This window comes from Oryctolagus cuniculus, chromosome X, assembly GCF_964237555.1.
Source record: "Oryctolagus cuniculus chromosome X, mOryCun1.1, whole genome shotgun sequence".
In the NCBI taxonomy this organism is placed as follows: Eukaryota; Metazoa; Chordata; class Mammalia; order Lagomorpha; family Leporidae; genus Oryctolagus; species Oryctolagus cuniculus.
The window spans coordinates 24,387,221-24,406,160 of NC_091453.1; the positions used below are offsets into that span (position 1 = coordinate 24,387,221).

Genomic DNA, 18,940 nt, shown 5'->3' on the forward strand with positions numbered 1-18,940 from the left:
ATTTACAAGTTTATACTTTGGAATGTTTACAAGGAATTCCATTTTTCTCAGTCATTAATTCCTTGACTTAGATACATTCAGCCCATATGTTATGACTTTTGTAACAAAATGTACCCAGTTCCACAAATACATAAAATAAATTCTAACCCATACCTGTTATCAAAGCTGTGTGATTTTCTCCACAGGAAATAGAACTTATTTTGTGATCTTTAATATATTCGATGGCTTTGGGTTCTGAAGTTTCAAAAATAAAAGTGCCAAGACCCAGCTGACCAAACTGCCCGAGTCCAAATGTATACACAATTGTCTCTGAAAGGAAAGGGCCAAATACAAGATTACACGGAAGTGGACACTGTCACCACCATATCTAGAAAAACTGTACATTCAACCTTTTATAATGGAAGTTAAGTGTCACTGAAAAAATACCTGTATTAAGAATATTTAATAGTGAGGTATAAATTTTTCACTGAACAGAAAAATGAAAAGGCACACAATTATAATTCATTTGAGGTAGTAAAAGGAATTAATTTAATGACAACTGATGCTTTTTGAGTATAGCTGGTAGTTATAGGAACATTTCAAGTAGTCCCCAAACTTAAGCATCTTCTATCATACTAGTTGCTTATTTATAACAATTTCTTTTCTGGTTATGTATAAAAGGTAAAATAAGACCCATGCCATGATTTTTGCAATTGAGGTTAACCATTGTGCCCCTTATTGCTCACTTTATGTGAAAATAATTTATAATGTATTGGTGAATGACATTATTAAACAATCAATATTTGAATCATTCAGAATAACTTTGACTCACCTATTAGAATATATAGAATAGAATATAGAATAGTAACCTATTTCTACAATATTTCCATAAACTAGAGAAAATATCTGGCACATAAAAAATAAATTTCATCCCTGCCTATACTATGAATTTTTAATTTATGAAGATTAATTTCTAGAATAAATCTTTTTGAAATTATATGAAAATTAATTTTGTCAACAATGATTTCAAAACATCATAACTCACAATTATTTCCAAATTTAGAATGCAGCCTTTGAAAAAAATTATTTCTAACTTGGAAAAGATTCCATTTGGAAATTTTAATTCTAGGAAACCAAAATTCAGTAAGCATGACTGGGACTAAAATGGGAAGTCAAGGAACAGATAAGTAATACATAATGGAATACATAAACATGAGGAAGACAATTATTTGTCCTTAAAAATGAACTAGACACTATGTTATTTGCTGCCATTAAAGATATTAAAGTCATGGAAATGTCAATCATGTTAGCAAAAACAATTCAACAATCAATTTTTTTTCCTTCATAAAAAAACTTTTTCATAGGCCAGAAATATGTATTAACTATAGGGATGAAAAAGATGCAAGGCCAACTCACATAAAGTATCTAAAAGTGTCAAACTCACAGAAGCTAAGAATAAAATGGTGGTCGTCAGGGGTGAAGTTGTGAGGGAGAGAGCATTACTGTACAACAAGAATAAAGTTTCTGTCATATAGGACAAGTTTTAGAGACCTGATGTAAAACATTGTGCTCATATAAACAGCATATAACAATAGTATACCATACACTTAAAAATCCATTAAGAGGGTAGACCTTACGTTAAATGTTCTTATCACAATAAAAAGGTCATTAAAAATGTCATTAGCAGGGCCAGCCACCATTGCGGTGAAATGGGTTAAGTCACTGCCTGTGACACCGGCATCCCAGTTCAAAGTCCCAACTGCCCTGTTTCCACTCCAGCTCCCTGCTAACGTGCTTGGGAAAGCAGCAGCAGACAGCTCAAGTACTGAGGGCCCTGCCATCCAGGTGGGAGACCTGGATAGAGTTCCAGGCTTCTGGCTTCAGCCTGGCCTAGCCCTGGCTGTTGTGGCCATTAGGGAGTGAAACAGCAGATGCAAGATTTCTCTGTCTCTGTCTCTCCACACTCTGCTTTTCTTTTTTTTTTTATAACAAATATTATATTTTTATTTTTATTTATGTTTTTTTAACTTTTATTTAATGAATATAAATTTCCAAAGTACAGAATATGGATTACAATGGCTTCCCCCCCATAACGTCCCTCCAACCCGCAACCCTCCCCTTATCCACTCCCTCTCCCCTTCCATTCACATCAAGATTCATTTTCTATTCTCTTTATATACAGAAAATCAGTTTAGCATACATTAAGTAAAGATTTCAATAGTTTGCTCCCACACAGAAACATAAAGTGAAAAATACTGTTTGAGTACTAGTTATAGCATTAAATCTCAATGTACAGCACACTAAGGACAAAGATCCTACATGAGGAGTAAGTGCACAGTGACTCCTGTTGTTGACTTAACAAATTGACACTCTTGTTTATGGCATCAGTAATCACCCTAGGCTCTTGTCATGAGCTGCCAAGGCTATGGAAGCCCCCTGAGTTCACTGACTCTGATCATTTTTAGGCAAGGCCATGGTCAAAGTGGAAGTTCTCTCCTCCCTTCAGAGAAAGGTACCTCCTTCTTTGATGACCCATTCTTTCCACTGGGATCTCACTCGTGGAGATCTTTCATTTAGGTTTTTTTTTCCCCCAGAGTGTCTTGGCTTTCCATGCCTGAAATACTCTCATGGGCATTTCAGCCGGATCTGCATGCCTTAAGGGCTGATTATGAGGCCAGAGTGCTGTTAGGACATTTGCCATTCTATGGGTCTGCTGTGTATCTCACTTCCCATGTTGGATCATTCTCTCCCTTTTTGATTCTATCAGCTAGTATTTGCAGACACTATTCTTGTTTATGTGATCCCTTTGGTTCTTAGTCCTATCATTACGATCAATTGTGAACAGAAATTGATCACTGGGACTAGTGAGATGGCATTGGTACATGCCACCTCGATGGGATTGAATTCGAATACCCTGGTATATTTCTAAATCTTAAAAATAATCTTAAAAAAATAAAAAATTTTAAGGATGTCATTAGCCACCACAGAAATCAGGGAACAGAGCAATAGGCTCTACACATACCCGTGAGAACCACAGTGTGTCCTCCACCACAAGCCACCTGGATCACCTTCTCAGGAATTCTAGTCACCAGCTGGGGAGTTTTGTGATTGATCAGCAGCTCCTCAGGGAGACCTAACTTCCCATTCTCACATTCTCCAAATGTGTACAGTTCACCGTCCACTAAGGAAGGAAAAGTATTGTTATCAATGATGACATAAAGATGAACAAGAACTTATCTTTTTGGTACATATTCTCATGTTCAATAAAAACTTTAGGTAATGACAACTTAATAAATTTGACCTTTCTTTCTAGAGATATTTTTACTGTATACAAGGAAATAAAATTAGATTTTTTTGGCTCTCTTTTATTATTTTAATCTAATAATCTTCATGAAGATTTTAAGACTATCTACTATTAAACAAACATAATCATTTTAGCTCTTTCACAAAACATAGCAAAGGCTATCTTGCATCCTCTACTTACTTTTCAATCTCTTTTTCATTAGGGGAAGGAGGGCGAGGGCAAGGGTGAGGGCAAGGGTGAGGGAGACAGCAGCAAGCTCCCATCCACTGTTTCACTCCTCCAAATGTTTGCCACGGTTGTGGCTGGGCTGGGACAAAGCTGGAAACTGGGAATTCAATCCAAGTCTGTCACATAGGTGGCAGAGACCCAAATACTTGGCCCATTACCGCTGCCTCCCAGGGTGTACATTAGCAGGATGCTGCAGTCAGGAGACAGAGCAGGGTATTGAAACCAGGTACTTCACTATGGTTTGCACACATCTTAACCAGTGTCAACTGGAAAGCTAAATGCCTACTTCCCCTCTATTTACTTATTTTTTTAAGATTTATATTTATTTGAAAGTCAGAGTTACACAGAGAGAAGGAAAGGCAGAGAGAGAGAGAGAGAGAGAGAGAGAGAGAGGTCTTCCATCTGCTAGTTCACTCTCTAGATGGCAGCAATGGTCAGAGCTGCACTGATCCAGAGAGAGAGAGAGAGAGAGAGAGAGAGAGAGAGAGAGAGAAAGAGAGAGAGAGGTCTTCCATCTGCTAGTTCACTCTCCAGATGGCAGCAATGGTCAGAGCTGCACTGACCCAAAGCCAGGAGCCAGGAGCCATGTGGGTGCAAGGGCCTAAGGACTTGGGTCATCTTCTACTGCTTTCCCAGGCCATAGCAGAGAGCTGGATCGGAAACAGAGCAGCTGGGTCTTGAACTGGTGCCCATATGGGATGCCAGCACTGCAGGCGGTGGCTTTACCCGCTACACCACAGCACCGCCCCCCCCCCCACTTACTTATAACAAAGCAAAACAACTAAATATTAACACCCCATAAAAACATGAGTTTTGTCCTATTCACTGATATCAAAAAACCCAACAGTATCTAGTATAAGCAATTATCAAATACTTGTTAAATAAGTGAATGAATAATTACTTTTTATAAAACTTGTTTTAAAAAACTAGTAACTTGGGCTGGCGCCATGGCTCACTTGGTTAATCCTCTGCCTGTGGCACCAGCATCCCATATGGGCACCGGGTTCTAGTCCCGGTTGCTCCTCTTCCAGTCCAGCTCTCTGCTGTGGCCCAGGAGGGCAGTGGAGGATGGCCGAAGTGCTTGGGAAACCCAAGTGCTTGCACCCATGTGGGAGACCAGGAAGAAGCACCTGGCTCCTGGCTTCAGATCGGTGCAGCGCCGGCCATAGCGGCCATTTGGGGAGTGAACCAATGGAAGGAAGACCTTTCTCTCTGTCCTCTCTGTCTCTCTCTCTCTCTCTCTCTCTGTGTCAAATAAAAAAAATTTAAAGAACTAGTAACTAGAGTAAATATGTTGAATAAATCTTAATATAGCAGATTTGACTCAGTTAGATGTTCTTCCTCCAGAAAGAGTCTCTTACCAAGGAGGTCCTTACATTTAATCACTGTCTTGTCTATACTAACACCATTGATTTGTACTCATTACACTATGACTTTAAGATTCCTGAAAGTAGACACTTTCTTATTCATTTCTATGAAACTGAGTTCTAGAAAGCAGAAATTTAATAAAATATATTATCATATTTTACATTTTTATAAATACATAAACTAATCTAACAAATGACACAGAACATACAAACATTGGTGTGAGGAAAGAGGTAACCTAGTGGGTTTGCTTGCCTTATTCTTGGAATATCTCCAAGAGAACCATGATAGACCCTCGGCCAAACTGCAAAGTTGGCCCTTAGAGGATTCATTGTTAGTGTCTGATAATTTTGTTACATACACCTGGAGCAATGAACTATGCCAGATTAGGTTCTCAGGTTTGTTATTGATGGTCCCAGTTTTAGCTAGCAGAAAAAGCCTACATGACCTGTCCCCCCTTCCCTCCAGCTTACCATAAAAAAATAGCCTCAGTCCCCAAGACTAGCATAGGCTTCCCTAATCAGAGATATTCCACACATGTCCCTATAGTTCCTATATGGCAGGAAGAAGAAGGGATCTGCAAGGAAGCCTATACTAGACCTCTATGGACTTTATCTATGATGCATATTTTTCATATTTTTATTTTGTTCTTTCTGCTTTGCTATAATAAAGCTTATTCATGAGTATAATCTGCTATTGAAGCTTGTGAGTCATTCTAGCAAATCACACAACTTAGGAAAGTGTTGGGACATTCAGCAAAGATGTTGTGCAACACTTAAAACTTCATCAAGTACTGTAAATGCAGCTATAGTGATTTTCTAGATTTACCTGCACAGAAAATTAATTTTGCTGCACCATAGTTTTCTACGAAGTATTTAGCAAAAACTGTCTCAGGAAAAGTGCTCAGTATGTTAGCAACCTTCCCCCTTTTCTCATGCCTCTTGCCTCTCATATAAAATTAGTTACTAAGGCCTGGTAAATCTCCCCCACCTCTTATAATTCCTACTGCCCCTCCCACCTTACATGAATTTTCTCCTGAACCAAGTTTTCCAAATGGGTTTCCCAGCTTTAGTCTCAGATATCTAAACAATAACAGATATATCTTCCAAAATAAAGGGTCTAAACCTGATACTTCTAATTTTTTAAAAATGCACTTACAAAATGTAGCATATTATTCCTGGGGTTCAGTTTCATTTGAGATCAATGACTGCTAGGTAGGAAACTTGTCATCACGTCTAGACAAGCTCAACTATGCAATAATCTTCAAATACACGATTTACTTTTCTGCCGCCATAAATGCATTTGGTTTTTTTGTTTTGTTTTGTTTTGTTTTTTGACAGGCAGAGTTAGACAGTGAAAGAGAAAGGTCTTCCTTTTTCTGTTGGTTCACCCTCCAAGTGGCCGCAACGGCGGGCGTGTTGCAGCCAGTGTGCTGCGCCGATCCGAAGCCAGGAGCCAGGTGCTTCCTCCTGGTCTCCCATTGGGGTGCAGGGCCCAAGGACCTGGGCCATCCTCCACTGCCTTCCTGGGCCACCGCAGAGAGCTGGACTGGAAGAGGAACAACCGGGACAGAATCCAGCGCCCCAACCGGGACTAGAACCCGGGGTGCCAGTGCCGCAGGCAGAGGGTTAGCCTAGTGAGCTGCGGCGCCAGCCGCATTTGGTTTTGTCTCTGCCAGCTTTCTCTTTCTCTCACCTCCACCTCTAAAAGTACTTTCCAAGTTTAGTAGTTAATTTTAAAAACCATCCTTTCTCTGAAATATGTTCTGATGCCTCTAGCAAGAAATAATCTTTTCTCTTGTTTGATGTCACCTAAGACTCTAATATCAAATTTCTTATATTACCAATAGTGGACTATATCTCTTATAGTTATTGGTATAGCATGGTAGTTAAAAGCATGAGCCCCAGAACCAGACAGCCCTGTGTGCATCTGGGTTGTGCCATTCACTTAGTCATACTGAGCAAGTTAATTGTTGTGTCTATAAAATGGGAATACAAGTACCTATGTTATGAAGTTGCTGATTCACAAGAATAAATGAATTAATGCATTCAAAACTACTTGAAACATACAGGGAGTGCCAGTCATTAGTTGCTTCCACACCCTCCTCCTCCTCCTCCTCCTTGTGAGCATGAAGAGAAACCATGAGCCAAGAAGAAGCATTTGGGCCTTTAGAGTCAGAAGGTGGGGTTTCAAATTGTTTCTGCAACTAAGGCGCAGCATAAATTTTGTTAAAGTCATATCCTAAACCTGCTTCCATAAATGAAATCAGAGATAACACCACCTCTCTTGAGTTCTGAGATTAAATGAAGACTTTTTTACTTGAAAATCCTTTGTTGATGGAAAAACTTTCTTTTAAAAAAATTATTTATTGAGGAGCCAGCACTGTGGTGTAGCAGGTAAAGCCGCCACCTGCAGTGCCAGCATCCCATATGGGGGTCTGTTCGAGACCCAGCTGCTCTGTTTCCGATCCAGCTCTCTGCTATGGCCTGGGAAAGCAGTAGAAGATGATGGTCCAAGTGCTTGGGCCCCTGCACCTGTGTGGGAGACCCTGAAGAAGCTCCAGTCTCCTGGCTTCAGATCAGCACAGCTCCAGCCGTTGTGCCTATTTGGTGAGTAAACCAGCATATAGAAGCTCTCTCTCTCTCTCTCAGCCTTTTCTTTTCTTTTCTTTTTTTGACAGGCAGAGTGGACAGTGAGAGAGAGAGAGAGAGAGAGAAAGGTCTTCCTTTTTCCGTTGGTTCACCCCCCAATGGCCACTGCAGCCAGCACGCTGTGGCCAGCACACCACGCTGATCCGAAGCCAGGAGCCAGGTGCTTCTCGTGGTCTCCCATGTGGGTGCGGGGCCCAAGCACCTGGGCCATGCTCCACTGCACTCCCGGGCCACAGCAGAGAGCTGGACTGGAAGAGGAGCAACCGGGACAGAATCCGGCGCCCCGACCGGGACTAGAACCCTGGGGTGCCAGCGCCACAGGCAGAGGATTAGCCTTTGAGCCATGGCGCCGGCCTGCCTTTTCTTTTAAAAAAGATTTATTTATTTGAAAGGCAGAGTTACACAGAGAGAGGAGAAGCAGAGAGAGAGAGAGAGAGAGAGAGAGAGAGGTCTTCCATCCAATGGTTCACTCCCCATTGACCACAACGGCCGGAGCTGAGCCGATCCGAAGCCAGGAACCAGGAGCTTTTTCTGGGTCTCCCATGCGGGTGCGTGGGCCCAAGGACTTGGGCCATCATCTGCTTTCCCAGGCCATAGCAGAGAGCTGGATCGGAAGTGGAGCAGCCGGGTCTTGAACCAGTGCCCATATGGGATGCCGGCACTTCAGGCCAGGGCATTAACCCACTGCGCCACAGCGCCAGCCCCAATAAATAAATCTCTCAAAAATTATTGAAAGGCAGAGCTATAGAGAGAGAGGGAGATACAGAGACAAAGATCTTCCATCTGCTGGTTCGGTTCACTCCCCAAATAGTCACAACTGCCAGGGCTGGGTCAGGACAAAACCAGGAGCCTGAAACTCCATCCAGGTCTCCCATGTGGGTGGCAGGGGCCCAAGTACTTGGGCCATCATCTGCTGCTTTCCCAGGTACATTAGCAGGAAGGTAGATCAGAAGTGGAGCAGCCAGGACTCAAACCAATGCTCCTATGGGATACTGGTGTCATAGGTGATAGCTTAACCCACTGCACCACATCAGCCCCAGATGGTAAAACTATACATCTGGTAGCTAGTATTATGTTCTAATCAAGTTGGTATTATAAAAAAATCACTTAAAATGAATTTTACATAGTAAGCCACTAAATCATTTCTCACAGTGCCAACTTTTTAAGGTCAAATATGTACCCATAAAGGATTAGAAATGATATTTCCATGTAGCTATCAGTAGAATCTTCTTTAAATGGGGAAGATAAACTTTTAATTCATATAAAATGTTCTGAGTTCATTTTCTTATTTATATACAAAAATCACATATCATGAACAAAGAAATCATCCACTTTTACTTCATTGGAGCCCATTAGTTTTTTATGAAATCTGGATTCCTCAAACTATCTACCTGGCTCTGATATCTACCTCCCCCAGGATTCTGACTTTACTTAGGTGCCCTGCTAGGTCTTTATTCTCCAATCTCTGAAGATTAATCCATACATCCCTATCCCATTCCCATAACCCCAACTGATTTACTTATAATCCCTGTTGTGCTGTGCCTAATTCACTCTTATGGCTGAAATGCTGCTCAGACCCAACCATTAAGAAATCAGATGAAATAAGAAATATGATGAAACGACAGAAAGCAGGGAAAATATCTGAAAACTCCATATGCTTTTCTCCTAATATTTAAAAATCAAATATTGTATATAATTTAGAACACGAACTTAAATTTAGAACATGAACATGACCAAACATACTACTAAGTTTAAAAATCTGCAGGAAGCTTTAAACATTAACTATTTCAGTAACATGTTCTGTATTTTTATTACGAAAACTTGGTCTTTTGGGTCTCCAAAAGATAACAAATGTCCTTTTCCATATAATATCTTCATCTCTCATAAAATATATATTAAGTAAAAGCCCCTATGTTAGAGTTATGTCCAAGATCTGTAAAAAGCTCCTTCAAATGATTGCCATTAAAAAATAGCTAGCAAGAAAACTGAGTCTCCACCAATATAGTTAGTATAGAGGTTCACTGTATATACAAGGCTGCGCATATATTTTATTAAAAAAAAACCTTTCAATTGCATACTTTAAATGGAATTTAAATGAATTTCAAGGTATGTGAATTACATCTCAATGAAATTCCTTTTTATGAAAGTCATTAAACCAAAACAAAAGCTCAATGTAACACTTGTTGGGTGAGAAGAACAAAACTAACTTATACCCTAACAGCTAAAGCAGAGTTTACTAATAAAATTGAATCTGGCACCTTTCTTAAAATACAAATATATTTATTTGCAATTTGTGTTTCCTTGATTGGTTTTCTTTCTTTCTTTATAGATTTATTTATTTATTTGGTTTTTTTTTTGTTGTTTTTTTTTTTTTTTGACAGGCAGAGTGGACAGTGAGAGAGATACACAGAGAAAGGTCTTCCTTTTGGCCGTTGGTTCGCTGATCCGATGGCAGGAGCCAGGTGCTTCTCCTGGTCTCCCATGGGGTGCAGGGCCCAAGTACTTGGGCCATCCTCCACTGCACTCCCTGGCCACAGCAGAGAGCTGGCCTGGAAGAGGGCAACCGGGACAGAATCCGGCGCCCCGACCGGGACTAGTACCCGGTGTGCCGGCGCCGCAAGGCGGAGGATTAGCCTAGTGAGCCGCAGTGCCGGCCTATTTTATTTATCTGAAAGACAGTTACAGGGAGAAGTAGAGCGAGCAAGAGAGAGAAAGATCTTCCATGTGCTGGTTCACTCCCCAAATGGCCACACAGCCAGAGCAGAGCTGAGCTGATCCAAAGCCAGGAGCCAGGAGCTTTTTCCAGGTCTCCACATGGGTGCAGGGGCCCAAGGACTTGGGCCATCTTCTACTGCTTTCCCAGGCCACAGCAGAGAGCTTGATCAGAAGTGGAGCAGCTGGGACTTAAACCAGCGCCCATGTGGGATGCTGGTGCTGCAGGCCGCGGCTTTAATCCACTGTGCCACAGCACCGGCCCTGGTTTTATTTTTCCATTTGTGTTTTTCCTCCTGGTTTTTTGTTTCATGAATAAAGTGTAGAATGCACCAACCCCCAAGAGCCCCAAAGTTGCCAAAAATTTGGCAGATGGTATTACCCCCCACAAGGAATTTGACTATTTATTCACCTACTCCCTCTACACTATTCATTATCAACTTGTTTAAGTCAAGTGATACAGTGATGATACAGTGATGAACTATACTGACAAATCCATTGGTTAATGGGAAGCACTGGGATGGGTCAATTAACAACTCATAACCTGAGTTTGTGGTCCAATAGAGTATTGTAGGGGCTAGAGCTGTGGCATAGCGGATAAAGCCAACGCCTGCAGTGTCGGCATCTCATACAGACACAGGTTCAAGTCCTGGCTGCTCCACTTCCAATCCAGCTCTCTGCTATGGCCTGGGAAAGCAGATGATGGCCCAAGTCCTTGGGCCCCTGCACCTATGTGGGAGACCCAGAAGAAGCTCCTGGTTCCTGGCTTCGGATCGGCACAGCTCTAGATACTGTGGCCATTTAGGGACTGAACCACCAGATGGAAAACCTCTCTCTCCCTCCCTCCCTCTCTCTCTCTTTTCTCTCTCTCTCTGCCTCTGCCTCTCTGTAACTTTGCCTTACAAATAAATAAATGAGGCCGGCGCCACGGCTCACTTGGCTAATCCTCCACCTGCAGTGCCGGCACTCCAGGTTCTAGTCCCGGTTGGGGCGCCAGTTCTGTCCTGGTTGCTCCTCTTCCAGTCCAGCTCTCTGCTGTGGTCCGGGAGTGCAGTGGAGGATGGCCCAAGTCCTTGGGCCCTGCATCTACATGGGAGACCAGGAGAAGCACCTGGCTCCTGGCTTCGGATTGGCGCAGCACGCCGGCCATAGCAGCCATTTGGGGGGTAAACCAACGGAAGGAAGACCTTTCTCTCTGTCTCTCTCTCTCACTAACTCTGTCTGTCAAAAAAAAAAAAACACAAATAAATAAATGAATCTTAAAAAAAGAGTAATTGTATAAAATAAAGATTTAGAGAGATGTCTAAGAGGGGCAACAAATGTCTTACACCCTCTAGATGTTTTAACAATTAAAAAACTATCAGCTAAGTGGAAAGCCATAATCATATTTCTCTTATTACTACTAGTATATATATATAGACTATAAAAGAGCCCAACATTTCAACTATTTTTAACTAAGGTAGAAAAGGTTGTCAGTGGGTCCAGGAAAGAGAAGTTGAGGCTGCTTGGAAAAATCCCACTATTTCCTATAATGTACTCATATCCTATAATGAGCTTTATTTCTTTTTCAACTAGTATTCAACCTGGTTCTCACTGAAACACTAAATTATCAGGACAACAGTAGGGTAAAGTATATAGGCAAATAGTTCTACAGCCAAGTGGCCCAAAGGTCTTGTAAATGCCAAAGGGATCTAAGAAGTCTGAGACCCAAAATTTCAGCTTCTAACATATTAATTTTGTTTCTGTAATAGACCAAATATGGGTATTCACTTAGAAAGTGAGGTGTTGTGCAGCAGGTTAAGCTACAGCCTGCAATAAATGCCCATATTCCACATCAGAGTGAGGGGACTGAGTCCCACTTCTGCTTGTGATTCTGCTTCCTGCTCATATGTACCCTGGGAGGCAACAGATGACAGCTCAGGTGCTTGGTCCTTGCATTCATGTGGGAGACCTGGCTAGAGTTCCTGGCTCCTGGATTTGGCCTGGTTCAGCCCCAGCTATTGTGAAATCTGTGAGTGAATCAGTGGATAGATGATAACTGTCTGTCTTCCTCTTTCTCTGCCACTCTGCCTTTCAAGTAAGTGTAAATAAGTAAATATTTTAAGGATTTTTTAAATTTATTTGACAGATAGACAGTGAGAGAGAGAGACAGAGAGAAAGGTCTTCCTTCCGTTGGTTCACTCCCTACATGGCCATTACGGCCAGAGCTGTGCTGATCCGAAGCCAGGAGCCAGGTGCTTTCTCCTGGTCTCCCATGTGGGTACAGGGGTCCAAGCACCTGGGCCATCCTCCACTGCCTTCCGGGGCCACAGCAGAGAACTGAACTGGAAGACAAGCAAACTGGACTAGAACCTGGTGCCCATTAAAGATTTTATTTATTTATTTGAGAGGTGGAGTTGCAGACAGTGAGAGGGAGAGACAGAAAGGTCTTCCTTCCGTTGCTTCACTCCCCAAATGGCCACAATGACCAGAATCACGCTGATCCGAAGCCAGGAGCTTTTTCCTGGTCTCCCACCCGGGTGCAGGGGTCCAAAGACTTGGGCCATCTTCTACTGCTTTCCCAGGCCACAGCAGAGAGCTGGACTGGAAGAGGAGCAACAGGGACTAGAATTGGCGCCCATATGGGATGCCAGCGCCACAGGCAGAGGATTAATCTACTGCTCCACGGTGCCAGCCCCATAAATGTTTTTTTAAAAAGTTAACATGTCAGAGAAACTCTGAAATTATAAATTCTTATCACAGAAATAGAGAAATACTGTCACCTAAGATAGGCCAAAATTCTTTCATCTTCTAGACAACCATGGCATTATTTGTACAGAACTGTAGAATATATTATATAATTTTATTATTTAGTAATAACTTAGAAATGGTAGATAACATGAGAAATGTAAAATATTTTAGCTTACTTGTTACAAAGGCTGAATGGTAATACCCACAAGAGATCCAGGAAATAGGCTTCCCGATGGTCACTTGATGAGGGACGCACACATTAGTTACATTTTTTAAACCAATCTGTCCTTCAGAATTGTCACCCCACATAAAAAGTTCTCCGTTCTCTATAAAGAAAGCATGAGAAAAGGTTTTAAAAGCAGTACTCTCCAGCACGTACATTCATATTTCTAACAGACCCGACTGTAATCACTTTGTGCACATCCATCTCTTCACCTCAACAGCACACACCGATTGCCCTTTCTTATAATTAATCACTTTTTCTCTAATCCTTATGTCTCTAAACAGAAATATTTTCTTCCTTCCAAGCCGTCTATCTGAAGAGAGAGACAGCACTAGAGATCTACAGGCCTGAGGGCAAGTCCTAGGTCCAAAGTGCCTGGGAGGCCTCACCCTTGAAAACACTGGGGAAAATATGTTTTAAAGAAAAAAGGAAATCTATCTTTTTGAAAACACAGACTCTAGCTTCAGTGAATGAGGAGACAGATTAGTCTACATGACATCTTAAAAAATGGTTGGGCCGGCACCGTGGCTCACTTGGCCAATCCTCCGCCTGCATCGCTGGCACCCCAGGTTCTAGCCCCTGTTGGGAAGCCCGGATTCTGTCCCGGTTGCTCCTCTTCCAGTCCAGCTCTCTGCTGTGGTCCGGGAAGGCAGTGGAGGGTGACCCAAGTGCTTGGGCCCTGCATGTGCATGGGAGACCAGGAGAAGCACCTGGCTCCTGGCTTCAGATGGGTGCAGCGCGCCAGCCATAGTGGCCATTTGGGGGATGAACCAACGGAAGGAAGACCTTTCTCTCTGTCTCTCTCTCTCTCTCACTGTCTAACTCTGCCTGTCAAAAAAAAAAAAAAAAAAACAAAACAGGTTAACTTATTTCCTTTCTATTAAAGGTTTTGATGTGTGAAAAGGTTAAATTAGGAAGAATATTTAGAAGGAATGTATCAATACGTATTTACATTCTGCAACTGATTTAAAATTGGTAAACTCTGAAGTGATTTAATAACTGAATAAATGATTGAAAATAAAACTGAAAGAAGGATGCCAAAATGTTAACTATACAGTTGACAAAACTGAAGGGCCAGAGGTTCAGATATGACTGGCTTTCCTGACACGCAGAGCACCTCTGGAAGTTACAGCCTCCAACTCGGAACAAAGCAGATCAACAGCTTCAATGAGACCATGTTGATCTCAGCTCCAATTTTTAAAGAAATGTCTCAGATGCACTTTCTTTCCTTTTTTTTTTTTTTTACAGGCAGAGTGGACAGTGAAAGAGAGAGACAGAGAGAAAGGTCTTCCTTTTGCCGTTGGTTCACCCTCTAATGGCCGCCGCGACTGGTGGGCTGCGGCCGGCGCACCGCGCTGATCCGAAGGCAGGAGCCAGGTGCTTCTGCTGGTCTCCCATGGGGTGCAGGGCCCAAGCACCTGGGTCATCCTCCACTGCACTCCCGGGCCACAGCAGAGAGCTGGCCTGGAAGAGGGGCTACCGGGACAGAATCCGGCGCCCCAACCGGGACTAGAACCCGGTGTGCCGGCGCCGCTAGGTGGAGGATTAGCCTATTGAGCCGCGGCACCGACTCAGATGCACTTTCAATAGGAGGCAGAGAAATGCAACGACCATTAACATATATTTTCACAACATACACTGTGACAGATTTGTATAGATGTTTCTGATAGCAACTTTATTAAAGCTGCAAGCATAACTTTTGGAGCATACCATGAAGATAACATTTAATAAACCTAAAGGAGATGGACAGTACGGCTTAGATTTGATTTACCAATTATCTTCTAAATGCATATTTACAACTAATTCTAAATAAGCATAAACTGTAATATATGTCAAGATTTAAAGTTCTGCTTCAAAAGTCCTCTGAATGCACACAGTCAATGAACAAAAAACTAACCAGCAATGGTGTCTTCAGTCTACTGAGTCGGCATATCCTGGTCTAAAGGAAAAGACATGTCCTAGATTGCAATGGAAATGAGCCTTACCAGTCAGTGCAGCTGAAGTATTGGAACCAGCAGAGAGCTGTTTAATCTTATGCTGGGATGTAAAAAAGCTGATTGGATAAAAAGTGTTTCTCCCTTCAGTATCCCCTAGTCCCAACTGTCCATCATTATTTCCTCCAGTTGCATATACGTTGCCTTCTTCTGTGCATGGGAAAATAAAACACCAATAAATTGCAGTTACCCTCTGTAGCAGACAAGTCAGTGTAGAGGAGATATTTCCTCTATTCACGGTGAAGAAACTTGAAAGCTGTTACCATCCCATTACTAGGTGAACAACTTCATTTCAAGGTCAAAAATAAAGCACATCAAGCAAGGCCACACACTTTGGTGACATTTTATGAATCATTCTAGAGTTTACTTGGCAACTGAAATATACAGAATGCATTTTCTGGTTAATACAGCACTTTATTAATTACAAGCAAAAAATAGGAAAGAAACTTCCAAATTACTTTAAAATCCAAATCGAACTATTTTGAGGTGTGGTTCATTAATTTTAAATTTCATCCCCATTAAAGCTAAAACATAATAGTACAAATAAGTAAAATGAGGCAAACTGAAGAATATAATCAGAAATATGAAAGTTCAATGTTGTATAATTATTTTAACTTTCTAGCTAAATAGGAAGACAGTACAGCATTGTGTTTAGGAGGAAAGACTTCAGAGCGAGACCGCCTGGGTACAAAATCCGACTTGCTACTTACCAGCTGTGTGACCTTGGGCAAGCCATACTTAACTTCTCTGTGCCTCATTTTCCTCATTTGTAAAATGGGGATAGCACTGGATGCCTACTTCAAAGTTGTTATGAAGATTAAATTAGTTGACACTTGTAAAATTCTTAGAACAGCATCTGACTCATTGCAAACACTATACAAATGTTAATTACTTAAATAAGTACACCATGTCTAGATTTTAACAATTTCCAGTAGTCTCTAAACTAATGAAGACTTTTATCTGTTTTGTTTTACAATTTTTTATTTATATAAGATGAACAAATTTCATGTATTTCATATATAAAGATTTAGGAACAGAGTGATACTTCCCACCCTACCCTCCCTCCTCCTTCCTTTCTTATTCTTTTAATTTTTACAATGACATACTTTGTTTATTTTACAATCATAAGACTAACATGGGGCTAGTGCTGTGGCACAGCAGGTTAACACCCTGGCCTGAAGCGCTGGCATCCCATGTGGGTGCCGGTTCGAGTCTCAGCTGCTCCACTTCTGATCCAGCTCTCTGCTATGGCCTAGGAAAGCAGGGGAGGATGGCCCAAGTCCTTGGGCCCCCACACCCACGTGGGAGACCTGGAGGAGGCTCCTGGCTTCAGATCAGTGCAGCTCCTGCCGTTGTGGCCAATTGGGGAGTGAACCATTGGATGGAAGACCTCTTTCTTCCTCTCTCTCTCTCTCTCTGTATGTGTAACTCTGACTTTCAAATAAATAAATAAATCTTTTTTAAAAAAAGATTAATGTCCCACTAAATAAAGACTTTAACAAATAGAAGAAAAAAAAACACTGTTCCTCAACAGTAGAGATAAGGGCTATAAAAATAATTCTCAAAATTTCAATTTTGCTTGTATACATTACATTTTTGGTACTCTATTAGTTACCACAGAGCAGGGAAAACATGTGATATTTGTCTTTCTGGGACTGGCTTATTTCACTAAGTGTAATGGTTTCCAGTTGCCCCAGCCATCCTACTCCTAGGAATTTACCTATATGAAATGGAATCAGGATATCAAAGAGTTATCCATACCCCCATGTTTATTGCAGCTCAATTCACAATAACTAAGATATGGAATCAATCCAGATGCCCACCAACTTATGACTGGATAGAGAAAACATGGTATATGCACACTATGGAATATTACTCAGCTGTAAACAAGAATGAAATCCTGTTGTTCACAACACAATGGATGCAAATGGAAATCATGAAGGCTTTTTAAACACACACATATTAAAGTAGCTACATCTGTCATAAAAATGCACAAAAAGAGGGTCTCCACCTGTAGTGCCGGCATCCCATATGGGAACCGGTTTGAATTCCAGATGTTCCACTTTTGATCCAGCTCTCTGCTATGGCCTGGGAAAGCAGTACAGGATGGTCCAAGTCCTTGGGCCTTTGCACCCACGTGGAAGACCTGGAAGAAGCTCCTGGCTCCTGGCTTCAGATTGGCACAGCTCCGGCCACTGCAGCCAATTGGGGAGTGAACCAGAGGATGGAAGACCTCTCTCTCTCTCTCTCTCTTTCTCTCTCTCTCTCTCCCTCTCCTCTCTGTGTAACTCTTTCAAATAAATAAATAAATAAATATTTTTTAAAAATGCACATAAAGTTAAACCTCACTTAGTTATAGGGCAAACAGTACAAAATCAGTCTGAATCAGTGAAAACTTTAAATTAGATACAAATAGTATTGAATTTAGTGGGTAAAGCCACCACCTGCAGTGCCAACATCCCATTTGGACGCCATTTCAAGACTAGCTGTGCCACTTCCAATCCAGCTCCCTGCTAATGTGCCTGGGGAAAGTAGCAAAAGAACAAAACCTAATCTAAAAAAAAAAAGATTTACTTATTTATTTGAGAGGTAGAGTACAGACAGGGAGAGAGAGAGAGACAGAAAGAAAGGTCTTCCTTCCACTGGTTCACTCCCCAAATGGCTGCAATGGCCGGAGCTGGGCCGATCTGTAGCCAGCAGCCAGGAGCTTCCTCCAGGTCTCCCAGTGGGTACAGGGGCCCAAGAACTCAGGCCATCTTCCACTGCTTCTGCAGGCCGTTAGCAGGGAGCTGGATCAGAAGAGGAGCAGCTAGGACTCAAACTGACGCCCACATGGGATGCCGGTATCATAGGCAGAGGCACAACCCACTACACCACAGCACCAGCCCCACAAATCAGCTTTTAAATGGAAGACACTATAAGACCACATGGAATAGGACTGTAAAATTCAACATGCTGGGGCAAAATGAGAGTTGGTGAAATGTTAAAGTATCAGAGAACTACGTGAGCAAAAAGTTGAGTAGAGGGGCCAGCATAGTGGGTAAAGCCACCACCTACAGTAATCATTTGGATGCCATTTCAAGACTAGCTGTGCCACTTCCAATCCAGCTCCCTGCTAATGTGCCTAGGGAAAGGAGCAGAAGATGGTCCAAGTACTTGGGTCCCTGCATCCACTTGGGAGATCTGGAAGAAGCTGACTCCTGGCTTCAGTGTGGCCTAGCCCTAACCATTGCGGTCATTTGGGGAATGAACCAGAGGATGGAAGATTCTGTCTCTTCCTCTCTCTGTGTAACTCTTTCAAATAATTAAATAAAATCTTGAAAAAAAAAGTTGAATAGGCCCAAAAAACTCCATGGAAAAAGAAAGATTTATATGGGATATGAAAAGATAAGAATCTGAATAGGCCAAAAGAGAAAAGACATGTCAGAAAGGGGACAGTATAAAGACCAAGGCAGAGGAGTGAGGAGACAGAAGGCAGTGAGAATAGACAGAAGACAGAAGTAGTGTGGAGGGGAAAGAGGTAAGAAGCACTGCTAAGGGATTCTGGGCCCGCGGGATTAATTATTACAGCAGCATTTGCTGAAAAGACTACCCTATTCTTCATTCAGCTTACCTAATACCTCTGTCAAAAATCAGTTGGGGGGCCAGCGCTGTAGTGTAGCAGGTAAAGCCACCACCTGCAGTGCCAGCATCCCATATGGGCTCTGGTTCGAGTCCTGGCTGTTCCACTTCCGATCCAGCTCTCTGCTATGGC

General features: G+C 42.1%; 1 protein-coding gene across 16 annotated transcripts in view; it reads right to left on the bottom strand.

Moving 5' to 3' along the window:
• RPGR (retinitis pigmentosa GTPase regulator) overlaps positions 1-18,940 on the bottom strand; it is a 66,015-nt gene that overhangs the window by 41,703 nt on the left and 5,372 nt on the right. For all 16 annotated transcript variants that reach the window (XM_070066548.1, XM_070066541.1, XM_070066544.1 and 13 more), the window contains exons 5-8: positions 15,178-15,336; positions 13,146-13,295; positions 3,002-3,160; positions 154-309 (exon numbers count right to left, since the gene is read on the bottom strand). In XM_070066548.1, coding sequence (XP_069922649.1) covers positions 154-309; positions 3,002-3,160; positions 13,146-13,295; positions 15,178-15,336 — 624 coding nt within the window. The remainder of the gene's footprint in view (positions 1-153; positions 310-3,001; positions 3,161-13,145; positions 13,296-15,177; positions 15,337-18,940) is intronic.